The sequence below is a fragment of the Pseudorasbora parva genome, chromosome 11 (genome assembly GCF_024679245.1).
Source record: "Pseudorasbora parva isolate DD20220531a chromosome 11, ASM2467924v1, whole genome shotgun sequence".
Taxonomy (NCBI): Eukaryota; Metazoa; Chordata; class Actinopteri; order Cypriniformes; family Gobionidae; genus Pseudorasbora; species Pseudorasbora parva.
The window spans coordinates 9,959,099-9,985,532 of record NC_090182.1 but is presented as its reverse complement, the minus strand read 5'-3'; the positions used below and the strand labels follow the sequence as shown (position 1 = coordinate 9,985,532).

The 26,434-nt window shown below is 36.1% G+C and overlaps 1 protein-coding gene across 1 annotated transcript in view; it reads left to right on the top strand.

The window, feature by feature from the left end:
* The window catches only part of gabra4 (gamma-aminobutyric acid type A receptor subunit alpha4), a 41,933-nt gene extending 15,753 nt beyond the window's left edge, over positions 1-26,180 (top strand). Inside the window, exons 6-9 of the mRNA XM_067456984.1 lie at positions 1,581-1,724; positions 4,485-4,637; positions 14,627-14,892; positions 21,620-26,180. Of these exons, the coding sequence (XP_067313085.1) occupies positions 1,581-1,724; positions 4,485-4,637; positions 14,627-14,892; positions 21,620-22,162 (1,106 nt within the window). The 3' untranslated portion in view covers positions 22,163-26,180. The remainder of the gene's footprint in view (positions 1-1,580; positions 1,725-4,484; positions 4,638-14,626; positions 14,893-21,619) is intronic.
* Positions 26,181-26,434: the final 254 nt, after the last annotated feature.

Sequence of the window (26,434 nt, the reverse complement as noted above, 5' to 3'; positions counted from 1 at the left end):
AATCTCTCTCTCTCTCTCTCTCTCTCTCTCTCTCTCTCTCTCTCTCTCTCTCTCTCTCTCTCTCTCTCTCTCTCTATATATATATATATATATATATATATATATATATATATATATATATACACACTAACCTAAAGGATTATTAGGAACACCATACAAATACTGTGTTTGACCCCTTTTCTCCTTCGGAACTGCCTCAATTCTACGTGGCATTGATTCAACAAGGTGCTGAAAGCTTTCTTTAGAAATGTTGGCCCATATTGATAGGAGAGCATCTTGCAAGGTGCTTCTGTTCCTTCCACATCCCAAAGATGCTCTATTGGGTTGAGATCTGGTGACTGTGGGGGCCATTTTAGTACAGTGAACTCATTGTCATGTTCAAGAAACCAATTTGAAATGATTCAAGCTTTGTGACATGGTGCATTATCCTGCTGGAAGTAGCCATCAGAGGATGGGTACATGGTGGTCATAAAGCGATGGATATGGTCAGAAACAATGCTCAGGTAGGCCGCGGCATTTAAATGATGCCCAATTATGGGCCTCATCCGCCTCAAGGTTGTGTGTGTTGCGGCTTCACAAATGCTTTGCTGCATACCTCGGTTGCAACGAGTGGTAATTTCAGACAAAGTTGCTCTTCTATCAGCTTGAATCAGTCGGCCCATTCTCCTCTGACCTCTAGCATCAACAAGCATTTTCGCCCACAGGACTGCCGCATATTGGATGTTTTTCCCTTTTCACACCATTCTTTGTAAACCCTAGAAATGGTTGTACGTGAAAATCCCAGTAACTTGTGAAGATTGTGAAATACTCAGACCGGCCCATCTGGCAAGAACATCCATGCCACACTCAAAATTGCTTAAATCACCTTTCTTTCCCATTCTGACATTCAGTTTGGAGTTCAGGAGTTTGTCTTGACCAGGACAACACCCCTATATGCATTGAAGCAACTGCCATGCAATTGGTTATATATATATATATATATATATATATATATATATATATATATATATATATATATATATATATATATATATATATATATATATATATATATATATATATATATATATATATATATATATATATATATATATATATATATATATATATATATATATATATATATATATATACACACACATTAACAAAGATAAATATCTAATAAAAATACTGTAACAGATGTGTTGTTCATTTTTAGTTAAAACAATATCTAATGTTATCTTATAGGAACTTTTTTTAAATGCTACTGAAATCACATAATTTCACAGCTCCACTACAATGTTTGAAATATTTGCCAAAGCTACCGAAATCTGTGATTATAAATCTCAGTATAAGCATTTCCCCCCTATGATATGCAGTTTCCAGCAGTATGCCAGCAATTGCCTCATTTGTCTCCATTTTACCTAAAGCCTTTTTTCTCTGGAGAAAAACCTGAGCATCAGAAGTCTCCATTTACTAACTGTTCCATCTTATTTCCACCGGGATACACACAATGCCACAGATATGGTCTGATTGTTAGGGTTATGTACACATGCACATTCCTTCTGTTCGTGTTATAATAGCTCTCTTTTGTTTATCAGATGCTTATCCAATGACTGAGATGATCTACACCTGGACCAAAGGCCCGCAGCATTCCGTGGAGGTCCCACCCGAATCCTCCAGCCTGGTCCAGTATGACCTGATTGGACAGACTGTGTCAAGCGAGACTGTAAAGTCCATTACAGGTACACACACACAAAACACAATCACAATGACACTATTTGTTTTTCTTTTCTTTCTTTTTTTTTCTTGGAAGTGAATATCTGGCAGTATACACTACCGTCCAAAACATTTGGGGTCAGTAAGATGTTTTATTGTATTTAAAAGAAGTGTGCATTTATATAGAGTATAACATTAATATTGTGAAATAAAATTACAATGTATTTAGTTAAAGTCACAGTCTCGACACTTCACTTCCACAGCCGATGGAAAGACATTTGACAAACTTGGGCAGAAATCATGTTCTTGAATGAATGAATGTATTAAAGTTGTATTAAAGTAATGGTGGTATGAAGCATGACACGCCGAAATCCACGGGAGCGAATGCTAATGAGATAGACCTGCGCGAAACACCGATCTCAGGGCGTTCATTATTTTGCTTCAGTCGCCGCTTCTGCTCTTTTTGGTGCATATGTGGGGTAACGCAGCTCTGTTTAACATGGTTAAACAATCATACTAAACACATTTGAATATGTCGAATGTTACGTTTTAACATTACTCTGTGCTTTCGCTCTGTGGTGTAAGAGACTTGATAAAATATATTGTATAACGGAAAAAGCGGTCTCTGATTATGCTGTTAGCCAAATGTCAAATTAGTGTCATCTCTGAGGCATGGTAAAAAAAGTAACTCGCGGTGAATCAAGAAAACAGGTGATTCTTGCACTGAATAACAGTGATTCGTTTTCTGTTGATAAACGTGCATCCAAACATTTGCTCAACTGTCTAATAAAATGCATACAATATTAAGCGTCTTTGGTGTTTCCATGGTTTCTATGCAAATCAAGGGTAGTGTGCGCATGCCTAACCCGATCACACATAAATGCGTATAAATAGTACGAGTGTGCAATGTCGTGGAATGTATACGCCAAAACACATTTTGGCATGCATATGATACGCTGTTTATCGCGTGCATATGATACGCACTTTATGGCGTATATATGACACGCGCTTGGGTAGGTTTAGGGTGGTGGGGTGAGGGGTTCGTATGTATAATACGCCGTAAAATGCGTGTCATATGCACGCGAAAAACAGCGTGCCATAGACACGCATTTTTGTGAGAATAGCCTGGCATGCCGTCAATGAAAGTCGATGCAAGGACATGGTTTGTAACACTTTTGTTTAAATAGCTGAACTCTCTGGATTTAAACATCGAGGGAAACATTCGGGTACACGTCAACAAAATGTACAACATTTTCTAAGGTGTTTTTGATTTTAATGAAAAAAAAAATCTTATATGTTTTGCCTTTAAATATAAAAAAAGTTGTATTTTCAGCATCAGCAGCGTGACATGATCCTTCAGAAATCATTCTAATATGATGATTTGCTGCTCAGGAAACAATTCTTATTATTATCAATGTTAAAAGCAATTTTTCTGCTGTCTTTAAAGTCACTTTTGATCCGTTTAATGCATCCTTGCATTTTGTCTTTCAAAGTAATCTTACTGACCCCAAACCTTTGAACAACAGAGTAGTGTATTAAGAAAAGCAGCCTGTATTGAGATCTAGATCCCATTGAGCATTAAAATATCTATTAATTTTTGGCCATTCATTTATGTACATACAGCTCTGGAAAAGAAATAAGAGACCACGTAACATTGATTTCTCAATGTTAAGGGGTCTCTTAATTTTTTCCAGAGCTGTATAGAAAATAGTAATAATAATAATAATGATATATATATATATATATATATATATATATATATATATATATATATATATATATATATATATATATATATATATATATATATATATATATATATATATATATATATATATATATATATATATATATATATATATATATATATGATAACTATAACATAAATATGTTCTGATTGTTGCTGTAAACACACCACTTTGTGCCCGTTACACTTAACAGCGACTATATGTAAAACAACAGTATTTCATTGACACAGATAACCTTATTTTACCAACTCTAATCTTGTGCTGCTTTCCAAGAACTGCTATTTCTTTCTGGAAATGCAAATCTAGTTTTGATTAGACTTACTTAATTATAGGCTACCGTTCGCTCTAATGAAAGAATTACATTTTAAACACTGAGCTGCCACAGATTTTATGCTTTTACAGTTTATCCTGTGCATTACAAAACCAAATGTTTTCTTCCACCAAAAGTCAATGGGTCTGAATAAATACTCTTAAAGCTGACTGGCTCTTTAGGCAACGTTACGCATACAGTAAGCCCATCTTTCAGCACACACGTTCAGAGACACCTGGTCTGTGTCCGAGTCACCTGATCAAGGGATATAGAGAATATTTGATAGCGACATAAGCTGGATTAAAAAAATAAATAAATTACTCATGCCACATGGCCTAATGTCAGCTTAAACATAAAGGTCAGTGTAAGTGCTTTCAAAACGCCTTGGATTTTTAGAGCAACCGTGCACCTCAGTTAAACAGAAGGGGGTGGTGGGGGGGCAATGCCAATTGTTTATTTATTTATTACATCTTTCTTATCAAAATTACATAAGAGATTTGGAGCATTCAGCGTGTATTTTGATGATGCTCTGGTTCCCAATACGGCTCCAAGCCTCATTCTGTTAAAATAAGATGAATCTGCCAGCGCAGCTTAACAGCCAGAAAACTTTGCCGTTCAGCCAAAATAAGTCTGCTGTGGTGACAGACTGTCATTCTGACCTTGTTCCTATACTTGTTTGCTTTCAGGATTATAAGGCACTTCCTGTTTCTGTTTCTCTGCTCTTTCAGGTGAATATGTGGTAATGACGGTCTACTTCCACTTGAAACGGAAAATGGGCTACTTTATGATTCAGACGTACATCCCTTGCATCATGACCGTAATCCTTTCCCAAGTGTCTTTCTGGATAAATAAGGAATCCGTACCCGCCAGAACTGTCTTTGGTATGTGTTACTCTCAAATCTTTCCCCCCTTTGAGCTGCCAACACCATTTTCATGCAAATATGGAGAAGAGAGCTGTTTCCTTCTGTCATCTCCCTCTATCCATTTCTCATATATTATACGTCTCTTCCTTTTAAACGTTTTGTTTTATTCTGCTGTGTTTACTGCCGGGTTAATTTCTTTTTTAACCTCAGGTAAAGGCCACTTTTAAAAGTGCGCTAGCATAATTTTCTTCCCAGATTGCTTTGCTAAGGATATGCAGTGTGGAGTTGTGCCGTGTTTGAGATGCAGCATTAAGTTGTTTAGTAAATGACAACCAATTATGAACTGCATTTAACCTGCGTTTAAAGTTGGTGTCATTAAATATTCATTCACTTTGTACAGTCATAAAACGCACACTTTTTTTGTGGAGGTATGAAATTTCTGACATTTTCTTGCTTTTTTGTCTTGCATTTTCTGTTTGGTGTACAGTAGTTCTTATGACGAGAATCGGATTTGCATGCTCATATTTACATAGATGGACAAGCTACAGGTACAATATCATAACAAATATTTGAAGAAGTATTACTTTATTCAGCAAGGATGCATTACATTCATCAAAAGTGATAGTAAATAAATGTATAATGTTACAAAAGTTTTCTATTTTAAATAAATGCTATTAAAAATGTAATCAAGCAGCACTGCTGTTTTCACCATTGATAATAATCAGAAATTTCCCAGTATTACTGTTTTTATTTTTATTTTTGTTTAAATAAATCCAACTCAGCAACTAGTTCCTGTCTCTATCAAGCCCCTCCTTTCAAAAAGTGCAATGTGCTCTGATTGGTCGGCTGTTTGAGTGTGTGTGTGTGAGAAATGTCACACCCCTTATCATAACCTTGTTTTTTTGTTACTTGTGTCTTAGGCAGGAATTATTTAAATGAGGAATGTAGTGTGTTCGTTCCCGGAAGAAAACTTGTCACACTTTAATTTAGGGCCCAGTTCTCACTATTGACTATGTTTATTACTTTTGCTCCAAGAAACTCAGAATTACTGCATATTAATAGCTAGTAAGGTAGTCGTTAAGTTTAGGTATTGGGGATTATGGGATGTAGAATAAGGCATTAATATGTGCTTTATCAATCAATCAATCAATCAATCAATCAATCAATCAATCAATCAATCAACCAACCAATCAACCAATCAATCAATCAACCAACCAACCTATCTATCTATCTATCTATCTATCTATCTATCTATCTATCTATCTATCTATCTATCTATCTATCTATCTATCTATCTATCTATCTATCTATCTATCTATCTATCTATCTATCTATCTATCTATCTATCTATCTATTTATCTATCTATCTATCTATCTATCTATCTATCTATCTATCTATCTATCTATCTATCTATCTATCTATCTATCTATCTATCTATCTATCTATCTATCTATCTATCTATCTATCTATCTATCTATCTATCTCTAACATCAACTTTATTTTTATTTATAGAGCACTTTTACAATGACGATGGTTTCAAAGCAGCTTCACAGTGTTAAACAGGACAATATTGCAACAGAATTAGATTTGGCTGTACAGTCGTTCTGGAGAAAACAGTGATGTTGCAGCTTATATTAATTTATCATATAGCGACAATATTGGCAGTATCATTATTCAGTATAATGATACTGTCAGTATTATATCAGTATTATAGTTTACAGAATTAAACAATACCAAATTAATTATTTTATTTGTATATTTAGTTGAATAATTTAGATCATAATTTTAGTGTCACCAACTAAGCAAGCCAAGCCAAAGGCGACATTAGCAGTGTTGGGGAAAGTTAAAGTTGAAAAGTATTACAATATTGTGTGAATCTCTTAACAAGTGACTAATAACTTAGTTACTTTTTAAGAAAAGTAATGCATTATGTTACTTTTGCGTTACTTTTTCCCAACTAGGCTGGGCTTGTTTTTTGACATCTTAACAGCAAAATTGAAATAGGCCTTAGGCTGATGTACAAACTCAAATTTATATATGTATAGTATAAGGTGCCGCAAACAAACCTTTCAGCTGTGCTGCCATTTGGGATAATGGAAGAATAAGATGCAGGAGGAAAATACCAAATAAAAACATGGTTTAAATGAATCATCTAAGGTTAGTAGCAAGACATTGATCAATAAAGGTAGATTAAATGCATAAAAACATTTGGTTTATTTAATAATTCATTGGCGGTTTGCATATTCTGATTTTGCATTTGACTGATTTTATTCATTTTGAGGAGTACTGAATCTGTATTGTGCAATTCATTCTATAACTACAATAATAGAATAATAGTTTACACACGAAGATATCCATATTTAAAACTTTATATATTTAGATATTTAGTAAAATGGGGTAATTTTCAAGCTAATTCTGGGTGAACTATGCCTTTAAGACTACAATTGAGGCATTTCAGGGAGTACAGAAACAGTGCACAATGATATAAAGAATACGTTTTTTTGAAGTGAACAGCAACATTACACACTAAAAATTGAGAGAGAGAGAGAGAGAGAGAGAGAGAGAGAGAGAGAGAGAGAGAGAGAGAGAGAGAGAGAGAGAGAGAGAGAGAGAGAGAGAGAGAGAGAGAGAGAGAGAGAGAGAGAGAGAGAGAGAGAGATTGGTTGTGTGTGTTGCAGGATCAAGTGAACACAAAACGTGAGCGGTGTGTGCTTGTTAAATTTTTTCATGAGCTCACCTGCCCATCTTAATAGTTAAGAGGCTCAATATCCAGGCTCAGCTCAACATCCCCCTCCCCAATAGGGAGAGAAAGAATGGAAGAAAGGAGGAGACGGGTAGTTGGAGGGATGCTGGAAGAATTGTTCCTGGAACGGCTCAATAACTGCTGCTTATATAAAATTATGATTGATAGGACTGAATGATTTGGCTCCTTCTGAACCTACCTTTGTAACTTCATTAACTTAATTACAAATGTTCCAAGTCTTGAAATGGTAATTTAAAAAAAAAATCACTGTCTTTATAGTTAGTTAGCACACTCACGGACCATCGGTTGAACATCTGATGCATATGGCACACTATTCTGGAAACTTCAGGAGTTTCGAAGTCGCCATCTGATTGGTTGATTTATAAAGGATCTTCATGAGACGTGTGTTGCGCTCTTCATTAGAAACGAATGCTGTGATGCCAAACCCCTCGTAGAAGAATACGACCGTTGCGTTTACGACTGTGACAATGAGCGCTTACCAGGATCAACTAAACGCTGAAGTTTGTGAAGTTCGCGGCTCCATTGTTGCAGTAAACTTGCACAACTTACTTGAATTAATAATTTATAGATGCAGGCCGTTCTGTTATTGCAGGGACATCGGCTTTAGAATTGCACACCCCTACACATGGCGCGGAACAAAACGAACTGTGATTGGTTGCTTTACATGTCAGTCAAACGTCCTCTTGTGCGGTCCTTGACCAATGAAAGCTGTGATAAAATCCAGGCCTTCTGCCATCAGTCTAACGGCCTAGCTTCGCTATTCTAGTAATACAGCCTCTTAACTCATAAAAAAGCATTCATAATACATGCAATAATGTCTTTGTTTGCATACAGCCAAAAGGACTCCACAAAAAGGAAAGGAGAGTTCTCAAAAATTCACAAAAAGAAGTTCTCGTGTGTATAGTGAATGTGTGGAGTTTTACACTAGTCTCTTCTTCCCACTAAACGTTCCTGTTCATTTCCATTGGCAGGCAGCGCTTTAGCACCATGTGCCGATCAGTCCTGAACGGGCACTAAAGAATGCATGTGCTGCCTGCGACCTTATCTGCAAAACCGACAAAAACACATACTTACACTGACACACGCTTGTGCACGCACCTCCTGTTTCCTTCCACACTTCACCTGGGGCAATAGAGATGCTGAGAATAGCATGCTCTCATTCTCCACTGGAAAAGTGTAACAATGACCCACCTTCAGATGGCTACTAGCAGAGCGGTGCGCTTGGTCTCAGGCCAGAGGAGCGGATTTTCATGTCCTAGATGGAAGCGTGCTTAGTGAAGGGGTTTCTGGGTAACGACAGGGTGGGTTTTTGATGGCCGGCGCACGTACAGAATGGACGCAGCAGGAGACCACAATGATCTGTTCCGGGATGGCTTCCATATTTCGCTTTATCCACACCTGGCTCTAGTGTATTTTGGAAAGGCTTCCTAATGGCTCTGTTACTGTTTTTTGTTTTACTACCTTTGTCAGCACAATGTAGTTTGAAATTAGTTTTGTAGAGTTTAATAAAAGGATTTGCTTTGTTTTTTTTGCCTATAAGCTGTAAAAATAGGTCAGGAACAAGACACTCATATACAGTATGAATGAGGTATTTTATATAGCATAGCGCTGTACACCCAATCTCCTCAACCACCACCAGTATACATTAAACTCATAAAGTGTGATATAGCAAATTTCAACTTCTTGATTTTTTTGTTTTGTTGCACTATACAAACTGATCACCCAACTGCCGAAGCCATGCACTCCATTTTTAAATATCCTGCTCTTGAAAATAAGAAAATGAATGCTGAACACATTTACAACGTATTACTGATTCAGTTTGTAAAGAGGTCTATGTTTTGGATGGATCATCCTTCTCAGCCAGAAGGGCACTAAAGCAAAGCTCTCACAGTCCTGTGGATTCGGCAGTGGAACAGAAGCAAAACACATCCAGCACCTCTGGCTAAATGTAGCATGCGATGTACCTATTGATCGCTCCAGATCGGTCTGCACGTGGGCGTTTGTGAGTGCGCTGCGATCGTGTGAAGTTTTCCAGTGAGTGTAGATTATTCTCCAGAGCCGTGAGCTCATCAGTTTTTACACCGGGTTCAGGTTGGTCTGAACCCGAGTTTGATGCAAATCCCTCCGTCTGCCCCCGCAGATCTGAGTGCCACCATGATGAGCACAAGCGGCACCTGTTTTCCACTGTAGCTAGGTAACTCAGGTGAAGATGTTAACTTCACTGTTTTATTCATGGTTTTATTATGCTGTTACCAACAAAAATGATCACAAACAGAACAGCATGTTGTGTTTGTCTGCCGCAGGTATGTGGTATGTGGAGATGCAAAGAATGATGCTCACAGAAGCCAATGTGATAAAATATTGAATATAAAAGAAAATGAAGCCTATTTTAGGACCATTAGATTGTTTTTACTTCTCAATATTTTATGACAATTGAACACTTTAAATTAAACCGTATTCTACATTAGCCTATATATATATATATATATATATATATATATATATATATATATATATATATATATATATATATATGATATGAAAAGGAATAATATGATACATACATTAGATTTATTGTTATAATTAAATTATTTGGAATATTAAGACAATGAAGCCTATTACATTTTCAATCTAAATATAGACAAATTTTCCCTACAAATCTCCACTATTTTACAATGATCTATTATAATTTAAATGCATGTTTTAAAATATATTATTTAAATATAAATATACATTATCATTGTTAAATGTAGTTTAAATATGTGGGGGAAATATGTATTTGTAATTATTAAATAAATCTTAATATTTCACAATTTAATTAAAATATAATTTATTTAATGTATTAAATTTAAATGTAGTTTAAATATGTCTTTATAATAAAATATTTCAATTAAAAATATATAATTTGAAATATCAAGAAAATGTTGTTGCTTTTAGGACCTTTAATCTGTTTTTATTTATTTTTTATGTAATTTATTACATTTTCACTGTGATTTATTTTTTACACCATATAAGAATTTTTTTTAATATTTATTTTTATATTTTACTGTATTGGTGTATAAAAAAGTACTGTAATGCAGTGCTTTTATTAAATCAGCAAAAAGACAGAACAACAAATATTACCATCATTTATAATTGATGTATTCATTGCAAGATAATACACTGTTTTTTTTTTTTTTTTTTTTTTGCATTACGATAAGAACTGAAGGCAAATGTACTTAATTGTCATGAAAAATTATTTTCATTTTAAGTCAAATATATTTTTGGTTCCTTTTTTATTTAGAGTTGAAATATACGACCCAAATATGTTCTTGACAGGCTTTGTTTCAAATGGACTCGAGTGGTTCAGAAAACAACTGTCACGCCAACCAACAAACAACAAATTATTAGTGTGAAAGTGTCTTTTCATGTCCATGTTTATTTAGTAACGTCTTCAGGCACTTGCAAACTCAAGAATACAGAGAAAATATGTAGGAGAGTGTGTTAGTCTTGTGTGTGGGGTTGGCTTTATGTGCAAGAGGTTTGTGTGTGTTTTCTTATGTTTTATTAGCGTGTGCGTGTGGGTGTATGTGTGAGTCGAGAGAAATTCTGTGTGTGTGGGAGGAGAAGGGATACTGGTTGCCTCCGTGATTGTGTGTATTTGTGTGTCGGTGTATATGTGTGACTCACGTCTGGCATGCTCGCTGCTCGGTGGCAGAAACGCTTCCAACTTAAGACTCTCGGGTTAAGAGTGAATTCCTGACTCCCCCTGGTGGTTCAGAGTGTCACTGCTATACAAATACCTCGTTTTGGATCTGACCTTTACATTTTTGTCAGATCCCATAAACCATATAAACCAGAAGACTAAGCAAAACGTGAATATTTGGAGAAATTCTGCAAGCTGAATATTGTGATGTGCAGAGCTTTGGTTAAAACAAATTGCCAGTTAAAGCTGCAGTCTGTAATTTGTTTTGCGCTCTAGCGGTTAATAAGCAGAACTGCATGCATCTTGCGGAAGAACATTGCAGCCAGAGATACTTCTCTCGGTTTATGTCTATGGCGAGTCACGCAGGGACTGTGCTCCTCCGCTGCGGTTCCAATCAGTCTGGTCTGAAATAGTCCCAATATAAACACTTATTATAAGTTATAATTATTCAGGATAAGACAAAAACACGGTTTGGAAAATGGATTCATGACTTTCTCATTATATGTTTTTTCTAAATCTTGGTAAAGGTACTGACAGCAGCTTTAAAATAGCATGATATATAGGTTAATCATAGAGGAGAATTCTCATAAAAGTAAGGAATATCTCCTGTATGTTTTGTTGAGCATGTCATTTCAAGCAAAACGTTGAATCAACTTCTGAAATATAATCATTTTTCACAAATCCCTTGTTTTATTATTAGAGAAAAACCCTAAAAACATTTTGTGCAATGGAAAGATTCCATGATTGTTAAATGTTCTTCATCTAACCTTGTCAAAAAAAAAAAAAAAAAAGAACCTTTATGGAAGATTGTGGATGTAAAATGGGTTGTAAATACAATGCCTTTAAATTGCAAGAGCTCTTCTAAAGAGTGACTTCTTGAATATTTTCTTTGAATTATTGTTTCATTGTGCCTTGTTGTGTCGTTATATCCAGTTCCTTCCGTTAGCCTAATGTTATGGGCTTGTGTGGTAAACTAATGGCACACTAATAGTTTTCCTCATCAGATTTCCTTGATTTTAAACTCTCAGCAAATTATGCTGCTGCGTGGACATCAGTTTTAATGCACTCCTGAGGGAAACAGACAGGAGAGAGAAGGGGAAATAAAGGAATCATAATCACTAATGGACACTTGTGGACTATTGGAACGATACCCAGACAGTTTATTTACAGTCATGATTTGCAGTCAAAGATGAAGTATTTTTACCTGTTTATAAGCAATAAAGATTTTGTTATTCGTATTATGTCAGTAGAAATTACCCATAAAGAGCAGTTATTTCATACTCAGCTCATTACAGACAATCTTAATTATCATTACTTAAAGCTACACTGTGTGATATTTTCCCCCATCTAGCGGTGTAAAGGTATATGACCATGCAGGGAATAATAGTTTCTGTTCCTCTCAATTCTGATTTTGTTTTAACTCCTACAGTGGCCGATTTAGTCCAAGATTAACATGGCAATCCCCCTTTTCACATTCGACACGGTGCCATCGAGTGTTAAAACGCGAAAGGCAAAGCTTGAATTTATGGGTATGTCCCTCTTTGGCTAATGTACTTTCAAGATGAAGGGGGAACATGGGGACCAGCATTCGAACGCCTCACCCGTATGTATTTTCAATGGCATATTATAAACTTAAATAATTAAATATGCATTAATGAGCACATTCATTTTTGAAAGAACTAAGTGTTTTAAGCTAAGAATAAACTAAAAAAGTTACACAGTGTAGCTTTTATTGTGGCAGACAAAATATGTAAAGCACTGCACTATGTTTGCATAGCACTTGGATTTGCATCCATACATTCACACGTTTTCATAATACACAACCTTAAAACGTGTGCACAAGCATGCTCAAACTTGCATACTTGCATTTCTTTGTCTTGAATTAAAGGGATAGTTCACCCAAAAAATCTAACTCAAGCCTCGGAGTTATATAAAAAATGTCCTGGCTAATCCATCATTATAATGGTAGCCCAAAAAAGTATGTCCATTCATTATAAAAGTAATCCATACAGCTTCCATATTGAACTTATGAAGAAAGTGTAACGCCTCTAACAGTTCAAAACACTTACGGCAGTTACGCTTTTTACATTAGTTGAATACGGAAAGTGGTCTGGGGGAAGCTAGATATTTTACTTTACAACGTTTTAATTAACGATATTTGTCTTACACAAACCCATTGATTCACTTCAGAAGGACTTTATTAAGCCATATGGAGTATGTTTATAATGGATGGATGAAACCTTTTTGGCCTTTTGGGCTCCCATTCACTGCCATTATTAAGCTTGAAGAGGACATTTTTGAATATAATTCTGATTGTATTCGTCTGAAACCATTTGCCATCTATATGGCTTGCAATCATCAGGTAATTTAATTTTTGGGTAAACTATCTTTTTACTAGTTATTGTCATTAACTTTTTTTTCCCTTTTTTTTTAAAGGACCAATTTTGCTCTTTTTCAAAGTCTTGATTTTGTTTTTGGGCTATACTAGAATAAGTTTTCATGCTTGAAAGTTCTAAAAACATTTTTTTTAATTATTATTATTTTTTATTTATTTTTACATATTTTACATTTTTGCAACATTACATTAATTCAGCACAGCTGTCCAAGTTTTTACCGTACAAATAAATGTGTTAATCATTCCTTTTAATGTGGAATCCTGAGTGAAAATGTCCTACCTTTTGACTGTCCTCGCCAACAGTTTTAATCTAACCCATAAACATTATATTTGTTGGTGTAAAGTCAAGTTGATTTGGTGCTATTAAATCGTTTTTCACTTAAAATAATTTGAATAGATTTTTTTCAAAAGTAGGCCTACACTGAAAAAAAAAAAAAAAATGTTGACAGAAATGCGCTTACAATGTGATGATGTAAATTAATTGGTTTGACTCAAGTTAAAGCTATAATTAGCCTATCTAGTTTAAATTAAATGTACTAATTAAAACAAAATGTAACTAATTATAGCAGTATATATATATTTAAAACGATACTGTAATTTGTTTGAAATAATTTGTTTAATTTTAGTTGGCTCTACTCAAACCAATTAGTTATTTTGTGTGTTAGGTGTTTAGAGTTTACAGTGCAGATTAGGCAAATAGACTGTCAGCATAAAATTCATACAATATGCTAAAATGTGATTCCCTTTTAGTCAGTGACGTCCGCGCGTCTCCGTTCTCTCCCTCGGGGAACAAGGGTTACGTAACTGAGACGTTTTATTTTTCAGTTGAGAATATTTCATAGGACTGACTGAACCAGGCCAGCATCGAAATTAGAATTTGTCTAAGTTATCTAAGTTTTAGATATGTTAAAGCGCACATTTACATATGATGCATACATCAGATTTCAAATTATTTAAATTAGTAATATTGTGAGGTGTTAGTTCACAGAAAACGTGATTTAAAAAAAAATTCAGAATGTGTATTGATATATTATTGCACTGATAACTTCCTTTGGAGTGACTTTGTAACTTTGCAGACCTTTTTCTTCCTCAAACATTACATTACACAACATTACACACTAAAGAAAGATCTTTATGCTATCTTCTCTTTGTGTTTCTCCAGGAATCACCACGGTGCTGACGATGACAACCCTTAGTATCAGCGCCCGACACTCGTTGCCCAAGGTCTCGTACGCCACAGCCATGGATTGGTTCATCGCTGTGTGTTTTGCTTTCGTCTTCTCTGCTCTCATTGAGTTTGCTGCCGTGAATTATTTTACCAACGCACAGGCGGAGAGAGCCAAGAGGAAACAGGCCGCTGCCGCTGCAGCCAGTGCCAAGAGCTCCACACTGTCAGCCAAAGCGAAAGACACAGAGGAGGTTCTACAGGTGAGAGGATGTTACAGACATTACAAAGGCTACATATACATAATAAAACACACAGTTCTGGTTTAAATTTTCATGGAATGAGCCATGTCTGAAACTCTGTAAAACTGTTTAATTATTAATGTATCACAGTGCACAGTTGCCTTCAACTCCTCCTGAGGGGTTCTTACTTACAAGCTCAAAAGACATAATTATGATGTGATGTGCGTTCAAGTGATTTTCAATGAGGAAAAAGTGGACGCACTGGCACATTTTTTACTTGCTAACAAAAGCAATATGGTTGGTAAAACCTGTATCTTATCATTCTGGTGCTGCCAAAAAAAAAAAATTAAAAGGGTTTAATATGGAGTTGGCCCACCATTTGCAGCTATAACAGATTCAACTCTTCCACAAACGGTTCCCTCAAAGTTGGGAGTGTTATATTGTCCAAAATGTATTGGTATGCTGAAGCATTAAGAGTTCCTTTCACTGGAACTAAGGGGCCAAGCCCAACCCCTGAAACCCCCCACACCATAACCCCCATCCACCAAACTTTACACACGGCACAATGCAGTCAGGCAAGTACAATTCTCCTGGCAACCGCCAAATCCAGACTCATTCATCGGATTTCCACACAGAGAAGCTTTGCGTTGCACTTGGTGATGTAAGGCTTGGATGCAGCTGCGTGGCCATGCAAACCCATTCCACGCACTTTCGCACTCTCTACGCACTGTTCTTGAGATAATCTGAAAGCACGATTTGGAGTGCTGCACCTATTGACTCTGCAGAATGTTGCAGACTTCCGTGCACTGTGCACCTCAGCATGTGCTGACCCCACTCTGTAATTTTACGTGGCCTACCACTTTGTGGCTGAGTTGCAGTTGTTCCTAATTGCTTCCACTTTGTTATAATGCCACTAACAGTTGATCGTGGAATATTTAGTAGTGAGGAAATTTCACAAATGGATCACGGTACCACGCATGAATTCATTCAGCTCCTGAGATCGACCCATTCTTTCACTAATGATTGTAGAAGCGTCTGCATGCCTATAGTGCTTGATTTTATACACCTGTGGCCATGGAAGTGAACTGAACACCTGAATTCAGTGATTTGGAGGGTTGTCCCAAAACATAATTTCTTATTATTTATGTTTTCTTTTGATTTTGGGTTAAATTACCTGTCCCTGTTCTTGACAGGTTTTCATGAGCTTCGGGACAAAAAGCCCCCAGTTTCATCTTATAACACTTCTGCAATATATATATATTTTTAAACGGTATAAAGAAGCATAATGTGTAGAAACGTCACAAAACGGATACTAGTTTAATTACAGCTGATGGAGCAGCACACTTAGAGTATGCATGTGCGCTGTGGATTTGGTCTTTTACTGGGATGATGTGCGTAAGCTGAGATGGCGGATTAGAAGTGGCACATGCTGACAGCTGTGAGACTTAGTGAGAGTGTGTCTGACTGGTAATGTGATGTATTATAGCCCTGTTTTTTGGTCATTTATATTTTTTCAGGCTGTTGAAGATGTTAATGTCCCTTATCTAATGGTGGCTCTCTGCAAGCCTTTCAAATTACCAATATTTCTCTACCTCCTTTTCTCCCCTTTTTCTGTCTTCAGCTCATCATAACACACATTTCTATTTGCAGAGTAGAAGGATGGGGATCTTTATGGTGAATGTAGAAAATCTCAGGAGACGCAGGTTAACGGAGCTCATATGACTCAGTCTGTGAGCTCAACACAGCGGGAACTACTGTACATTTGACTTCATACACGTTACAAATAATCCAGCCAGGGAATTTATCGGCATTAACTCAGCACTTACATCCCAAATGTCCAGTACTGCCTCATAATTGTATTGCTAGAGTTGCACTGACACTTTATTTTACAGTGTTATTGTTTCATAAAAAAAGTTAACGCTTTAGATTATGGCCTGGAAAGTACTGCGTGAATTTACAGCATAACTTTCAGTAATTATAGTGTAACTATAAAGTAAGTACGTTTAGGTATAAGGGAACAATATGTAATATTCAGGGAATAAAGAGGTACTATACGGAAAATTAACAAATGATTTATATTGTATTTTTTAATTAAGGGGTAATGATTCTTCTTCTTTTAAAATAAACTTTTCATTTCAAATGATAATAAATGCAGTCATGATGAGCATACACTTAAAACCCTAATTATTCCGGTATAGTTTAACGGGTAAGTTCACACAAAAATTCAAATTCTTTCATTATTTGCTCGCCCTCATGCCATACCTAACCTCTAAGGCCTTTGTTAATCTTTGGAGCACAAATTAAGATTAAGTTAATTAAGTTTTGATGAAATCCGAGAGCTCTCTCACGTTCAAGGCCCAGAAAGGTAGTAAAGTTTAACCTTGATGTTATTAAACAACAAGAATACGTTTTTATTTTATTTTCAATGACGTTTCAGTTCCATGCCTATGGATAGTCCAGAAACCTCTCAGATTTCATCAAAATATCTTAATTTGTGTTCTGAAGATAAATAAAGGACTTACTTGTAAATGATGACAGATTTTTAATTGTTGTGGTAACTAACCCTTTACATTTAGATATATACAATACTTTTTAAAAATATGATAACTTAGAAAGTAACAGGACAAATTACAGCATCTTATTGGGGCTTTGAGTTTTCTATTTTGCATAAATGGTACTATCAGGGAGCGCAATTCCCTCTTGTGTTTTTACATGCTTGATGTGGACCCAGGGACATTAAGAGGAAATCCCAATATGGAGCAATTTATGTTTATGTGCGTGCTAAACAAATAATGTTCACATATTAATGAGTTGCCTTTAATAGATTTTCCTGTTCCTTAAAATGAAAAAAAAATGGAAAAGAAAATGTTCTTTATCTCGACAGACAAAGAGCTTAGAGAGAGAGAAAATAAGCAAAGTATACAATTATCAGGGAACTGACATGAATTGCATTATCGGTAGGATTCCAGCAATCCTTTTCAATCCCTGCGTCCGAGTACTGCATCTGCTGAGATTTGAACCGTTCATGCAGCAGACACTTTGTAATCCAATGGAGTGCTGAAGATGCCAGGAAATGTTGTTTTCTTGTGGTTAAATAATAAGTAATTGTTTAAATGGTTAGTTCACCCCCCCAAAAAAAAAAATTGTCATTAATTACTCACCCTCATGTCATTACAAACTCGCAAGACCCTTGTTCATCTACGGAGCACTCAATTTTGCTCTAAGGAACGGCCAAATGTTTCTTGTGAGTCTGATTAAAGATCAAAATGCGAGGTATGTGTGGGAATATATTTATATTGCACACCTGCATATGCACCAACAGACATGTAAGTTCTTCATCAAAAGTAGTATGTATCATTAAGGTAGAAATTCATATGAAGCTTATGTCTCAAAGAGCTGCTCTTTCTTCTATCCTCACAGCTTGCTCTAATATATTTTCCACACAACGAGACACCAATTACACTTTGCCAACTGTTCATTTCTCAGAGGAAATTGAGAAAAAAATATCAGGGTGAAACTGGGCTATCAGGTCCAGTGAGAGAAAAAAAAAGATATCTCTTTACTATATGCTTTGCTTATTCAGCACTGTGATGTACTCTATTTCATATATTTTGAGTGATTTGTTTTATATATACAAATATATATATATATATATATATATATATATATATATATATATATATATATATATATATATATATATATATATATATATATATATATATATATATATATATATATATATATATATATATATATATGTATGTATATCGACAAAAGTATTGTGACATCCCTCCAAATCATTGAATTCAGGTGTTCCAATCTCTTCCATGGCCACATGTGTATTAAATCAAGTACCAGGCATGCAGACGCTTCTACAAACATCTGTAAAAGAATGGGTCGCTCTCAGGATCTCAGAGAATTCAAGAGGGGTACCGTGATAGGGTGCCATCTGTACAATAAGTCCATTCGTGAAATTTCCTCACTACTAAATATTCCACGGTCAACTATTAGTGTCATTATAACAAAATGGAAGCAATTGGGGACAACAGCAACACAGCCACAGAGTAGTAGGCCACATAAAATCACAGAGCGGAGTCAGGGAATGCTGAGGCACACAGTGCACAGAAGTCGTCAACTTTCTGGTTGCTCCTTAGTTCCAGTGAAAGGAACTTTTAATGCTTCAGCATACCAAGACATTTTTGACAATTTCAAGCTCCCAAATTTGAGGGAACAGTTTGGGGATGCCCCCCTCCCCACCAGTGCACAAAGCAAATTCCATAAAAACATGGATGAGCAAGTTTGGTGTTGAGGAACTTGACTGGCCTGCAAAGAGTCCTGACCTCAACCCCATAGAACACCTTTGGGATGAATTAGAGACTGTGAGCCAGGCCTTCTCGTCCAAAATCAGTGCCTGACCTCACATATACACTTCTAGAAGAAGAACAAAAAATCCCATAAACACACTCCTAAACCTTGTGGAAAGCCTTCCCAGAAGAGTTTAATTTGTTATAGCTGCAAAGGGTGGGCCAACTCCATATTAAACCCTACGGATTAAAAATGGGATGTGATTAAAGTTAATGTGCATGTTAAGGTAGACATCCCAAGAATGTTGGTAATATAGTCTATTGCCTTAATCATTGCACCTGTTAGTGGATAGGATATATTAGGCAGCAAGTGAACATTTTGTTCTCAAAGTTGATGTGTTAGAAGCGTAAGGATTTGAGTGAGTTTGACAAGGGCCAAATCATGATTACTAGACGACTGGGTCAGAGCACCTCCAAAATTGCAGCTTTTGTAGGGTGTTTCGGGTCTGCAGAGGTGAACCGGCGACAGGGTCATGAGTAGCCAAGGCTCATTAATGCCCGTGGGGAGCAAAGGCTGGCCTATGTGTTCCGGTCTAACAGATGGAAGTTAATGCTGGTTCTGATAGAAAGGTGTCAGAATACACAATCTGTTACAGTTTGTTGCATATGGGGCTGCATAGCATAAATTAGGAAGGTGTTTTTTTAATATTATATATATATATATATATATATATATATATATATATATATATATATATATATATATATATATAGTTTTGTACAGTGTAGCCAAGAAGATAAAAAGATAAAAAGCAGTCATTGAAAGTGTTATTTCCAACCTGCTCTTGTTGTAAAGTCTCCACCAGTAATATAATAGGGATCTGTGATACTTGTGAACATGCGCGCGCACACACACACACTCACTCACTCACACACACACACACACACACACACACACACACACACTGAGTGGACTCATCTCTTGTCCTTATTTGTATGAAAAAATCTGTTTATAGAATAGCTCCACCCTCCTCCTCCTCCGTACACCCACTAGCAGCAAACCATCTGATCATAAAAGCTCCTTAAAGCCCTGAACGTTACTGCAAGCATGATGTCTGTTCAGTTGCACATCACAGACATGTGCTCGCTGCATGGTACTCTTCATTTGGTTCCTGTTATCTCCTTTAAACTGTCTTCAGTTATGCTTGTAAATATCGTGCAAACAGTAATAGTATTTTTTTTGTAAGTAAAGAATCATTATTTTAGGTTCAATAAAATGGTTTCTTGAAATTGGTTGTGTCAGAAACTGTTGTGAGACTCTTGCATGTCTTCTCATAAAAAATGGAAGTTTGGCAATGCAGAAGTGGCAATGCAATAGTGTCATCAACACATTTAGGAACGATTATTAAAACTTGATTTTACATTGCTTCATATTACAGAAGACAAAGTTTGTTCTTCATCTCTGCTTGTTTTAGGTTTTAAAGTTACTGTCAGCATTCAGTTTAAAGGGATAGTTCACACAAAAATGTCAGTAACCAAATAGTTCATGTGCCGCATTGACTTTATAGTATTTTTATATAGTATTTTGTATTTTATATCATAGTATTTTTCTTTGTTTGATTCCATACTATGGAAGTCAGTGGGGCTAATCATCTGCTTAGTTAGCCATTTTCTTCCAAATATCTTATTTTGTGTTCAGAAGAAGAAAGAAATTCATACAAGTTTAAACAACTTGAGGGTGAGAAAATTATGATTTTTCTATTTCATTTTATGATGAACTATCCCTTTAAGTTCAAGATGCAGTATGTAAATGATGAAAAATGGGCTATTTCAATAACTAATTGTTTTAGCTGCAACCTGAACAACAATAGACGCAACAAAATGTGTTGAATTTACTTTTTACTTTGAATTTTCACTCATTATGCAAATAATTACACAGAAATGACAAGTAACACACTGAATTAAGCAGTATTTTCTTTTATACAACAATTATTTCTTATTCTCAAATTTGAATGGCTGAGTGCCGTGCAATATTCCCCCAGTATCAGCACCAGTATACACATCACAGACAGTGTCAAGGCAGACGAGCAAACCTCCATAATTTTACAAATACTACTGTGTCACAGAATGCAGTTTTAAGAGTATTTTTGGTAAGACCTCAAATGTATGACTTATAAACATAGCACCTTTTTTTACAATTTGTTACAATAGTTATTTGCAACTTTGAAAAATATTTATTTTTACAGTGCAAGTAAATATGATCTTGGTTACGCTTTATTTTACAGTACTTGTACTTAGAGTGTACTTTCTTAAGAAAGGACTGTTTAATATATGATAACTTCATGGGTTAGGTTTAGTTTTTAAAGTGCTACCATGATATTTGGTTTGCTGAGAACATCTGTTGTGCACTTTAATTACGTTTTCTCTCTTTTACTCAACAGCAAATCTCAGACACCAACGGCAACCTGCGAAAACGCGTCAACTCCAGCATTCAGTCTCAACCAGACTCGAAGAAAACCCAAAGAACCGAAACGTCTAGCAAGAGCGCCGCAGCCACATCCACAACCACATCCAAACCAACTCTGACCAGCCAATCATCTTCCACCTCGGAGGGTACCAGCAGCTTCTCCAGCCAGTCACGTTTAAGCCCCAGTTCTGCTAGCCAATCGAATGCAGCCATTTCATCCTCCGCCTCCAAGACTACACCTCCAGCTCCTCCCTCTACCCCAACAGTTCCAGAGAAACCGTCACCCGGCGCGACCGCTGGCTCCGCCCCTCTTCACCATCTCCTTGGGCCTAAATTAGAAAATATAAAAAAGAAGGAACCCAAGGCCGCACCTCAACCTGCCGCTCCTGCAACCGGGGGAGCCAGCAAGATCGACGAATATGCACGTATTTTATTCCCAGTGTCCTTTGGGGCATTCAACATGGTGTACTGGGTGGTTTACTTATCCAAAGACACCATGGAGGCCAAGGCGGGCTAACAAGAACAGGCTTGGATGTTTGTACCATTTTTTTCTACAACAACTTAAGGATTACGCCAACTGTTGTTCCAAGCAATTCCAAGAAACGAGTTTCTATGCGGCAAACAAAACGGGACGAGTGCACTGAAGAGGTTACCTGGGTGAAATAATATTAAAACTGTTTTCTTGATTATATAAAGGGCCGTACTCAAGATTAAGCATGTGGATATATTATAATAAGTAAAGAGAATTAAATTAAACAAAACAATCCAAGCAATCTCACAGGAACGAATCCTAGATTTATCTGTTGTCTCGAATAGCCATATTTCCTGTCTGTCCTATTTAGCGCCGGACACACTGAAGGAAGAACAATGCTACTGAATAGGAAAAACCAATACCAGGGCCGTTTAGTCTATTTTTATATAGAGACACTTCCGGAAAAATATCCTTCGTTCGAAGAACCGTTTTCGGAAACCCAACAGATCTGAACTGACCTTGCGGATGTCTGCCAAGAAGACATATTTCTGACATAGCATTTCTTTCAGTTGTGATGCAATCTAATTTTAAACCACATCATGGTGTATGTAAACTATCAGGCATGAATGGTATCTAATCTTTGTTCTCTCGCCGAGAGAAAGCGTTGGAAGGGAGCGTCTGCTGATCAGTGAAAAACACATATGCATGTCTTTTATTTTCTAAAGAGACTATAATAATTTTCGTCGTTACAAATTAAGTCGTTAAAGCACAAATTATGTTTTTCTCTCTTTTTTTTTAAAAGTTGAATGGCTTGTTTTTAGTTTAGTTTGAAATTATTATTATAATTTTTTTTATTGTTGCAGTATTTTTTTGTCTTATAGCTGATACGTTCTCTGCTATAAACATGGACGTGTGACATAGGGAAGGAGTCTCACCAAATGAAGCGCACGGCATGTGCCAATGGGCCCCCTGGATGGGCCCCCTGGCAACCGCACGGAGTGCAGATGGTTCTGGAGTCATTTGGAACAATAAGAGGGATAAAAAAAACTGATGTTGTCATGGAAGATCCAGAGGACGACGAAAACCTCCACCAATCCATATAGGGCTGTTTTTGTATGTGTAAATTGGATTTAAATTGTGATTGGTTGAGGTCTTCATTATCCACCAATTATTAGTTGTCACAAAAAGTCAGTGTTAAAGGAATAGAACCCTCAAAAAATAGTCCAATGGAACAAAAAAGGAAATGTTTAGAAGAATGTTTTATGTCAAAGTCCCAAAAAGGATCATTTTGAAGCCATATGATAGCTTTCTGTGAGAAATTGAGATTTAAGCCATTTAATTTTAATAGATGTGAATGTGAATGACGTATGGATAGGGATGCACCGAAATTAAATTCTGACATGAAACCGAAAATTCAGGATGCACTTGACCAAAAATAAATATTAAAATAATTATCGATTAATTATTTACTTATTTAATAAGCAGTGTTCAAATAGCTAAATCTTAGTTGTACAAGTGTTTTAATTGCACATAAGGCAGTTTTTATATCAACTTTTTAATATCAGAATTGTTTCTACTCAAGTTTGTTGGTGAACTATAAACATTTAAATGACTATAAATGCAGATTCATAAAGAATATGCAATACAATGCATATATTTAGCAAAATGCTCTTCTCTAAAGTAATTAGTTTAGCTACCTAAAGAGTTTATGGACTTGAATAGCTTTCTTGAGGTAAATGTAACGTTAAGTGACATTGTATAGTCACTGTGTATGCTTTATTGACTTCTTTCCCCATTTGAAACACTGATTGAGTGATTGAGACAGGATGCATTGTGGTCAGTTGTAGCTTCCCACATACCTTCTGATGTTCATGTTTATTTTGTGCTAGTAAAGAGGAAGAGATGATTAGTTAATGCGCGCTTGATCTGCGCTGAGGCGACTGCAGTGATCTGGCACGTACATTAAAGAGCATCAAGACGACATTTATTGTTTGACATATAAAATCTACTGAATTTTAAAGTTGAGACTTTGCTTCATATCAAAAGTAACAAAGCACTATGTTTGTTTGGCATCAACAGAAAACCGCACATTATTATAGATTTAAGAAATCATATCATTACCAATTGAAATCGAGAAATTAATATTGTCAATCCAGAGCTAGTGTCCACACAGCTGGTATGTTTAAATGTTTATCCATGTTGTGTGCATGAAATAGACACTGATCACAGTCAAAATGTGCTATCTGAGAAGCGCTAATTTCAGCCCTCCAAAACCGTTTCAGTCCAAAGCCAAAAACAGTAGCTGAAATTTCGGTGCATCCCAGAGTTTACTGACATTTTAATGTTAGCTTGTTTGTCACACAGAGCTATTATTTGACATGAAAACTGTCATAAAGACAATAGTTTTTATGGTGTTTTTATTTTGGAGCTTAACAGCCTTTAAACATGAAGGCACCAAAAAAAGGTTGTTGTTCAGCCATGCCATAGAAGAACCATTTTTTGAAGAACCTTTCAATGAAAAGTGGTTAATTGAAATATTGAACCTTTGGAACTGTTGAAATGTTGAGTTTGTTTCTGGGTGAGCTTTTCCTTAATGGAAATGGTGATTTGGTGTTCATTAATGGTATGCTGGAGAATGTTGTACTGATTTTGTGACTTTGAGGACCTTCTGATATTTCAGGTGATCTTAGCAGATTGCTTTTGGATGGATCATTTCCACCGCTATGTTATAATGAGGCACATAACATATATGGCACAAATCTGGTTAACTTAATCAAATCTATACAAATAATTAAACGATTATTTGATTATTTAGAACAAATGTCCATGTGTATTTTTAGACCTTTGCCTACATAAGCACATGGAATAGTATGGATGTTCTGGTATGCCTTGTGTGTGAATGTAAATGGAGATACAGCATCCTGAAAGATCCTGATCAAAAGCTGACTAGTGAAATGTTGAATGATATACAGAGAAAAATAGAAAATTAAGCCAAGATTGTGAGAAAACAAGACAGAAAAAAAATGATTTATGTCTTCTGTATATTCTGCCACGATGTTGTCACATGACCTCATATTTTGCATGGTTACTTAAGCAAAATACATTCAGTTATTATATCAGAATTTGGCTTATATTTGTTTAGTTGTTATGTGTGTGTGTGTGTGTGTGTGTGTGTGTGTGTGTGTGTGTGTGTGTGTGTGTGTGTGTGTGTGTGTGTGTGTGTGTGTGTGTGTGAGAGAGATAGAGAGAGAGAGAGAGAGAGAGAGAGAGCGAGGGGGGGGGGGTGGCATCAGCAGCATGATGGAGTGATCAAATGTCAGGTTTCCCCAGAAATTCATTCTAGTGTGAAATTGACTTTGTACCTTCATCCTCCATCACACACACGCATGCTCACACACCTCGTTAACCTGCCACATTAATGTCTTCTTCTTCTTCTTCTTCTTCTTCTTCTTCTTCTTCTTCTTCTTCTTCTTCTTCTTCTTCTTCTTCTTCTTCTTCTTCTTCTTCTTCTTCTTCTTCTTCTTCTTCTTCTTCTTCTTCTTCTTCTTCTTCTTCTTCTTCTTCTTCTTCTTCTTCCTCCTCCTCCTCCTCTTTTCTTTAAAAATGTCAAATGCCAATTCCAAATGACACATATGTGTTTATAAACATTCGAATATTAACTTATGTCTGTGTATTTGAGTCTGTATAGCTGTAGTTTAGATAAGAAATACAGGCTTTTAGGCCTGTATTTAGGGTTAAGTGTGTGTAGAGATAGGAGAAGTGCATGCCTGCTAACATCCACTTTGTGTCCCTAAAGGCTGTGCGCCTGAATGCATGTTCTGCCGCACACCACAGCTTATCGTTCAAACACAGAAGACTCTTTTGCTCCAGTGAGCCAAACTCTATAAGAGCTCTTATTTGAGACGCCCAGAGACCAGAAACGTCCCGGCCTGTACAGAGTACACCAATACCCCTGAGAAAAGCCCAACAGTCTGAAAAGAAAAAGTTCATTTGAGGTCCAATAAGGAACATTTGTTTAAAAGAAAAAAATCCCATCAAGAAAATTAAACATTTAAATTTTAACATTAAAGGAACATATATTTATTCCTTTAAATTCTTATTAATGCAATTATCTAATCAACCAATCACATGGCAGTTGCTTCAATTTAGGGGTGTTGTCCTGGTCAAGACAAACTCCTGAACTCCAAACTGAATGTCAGAATTGGAAAGAAAGGTGATTTAAGCAATTTTGAGTGTGGTATGGTTGTTGGTGCCAGACGGGCCATACTGAGTATTTCACAATCTGCTCAGTTACTGGGATTTCCACATACAACCATT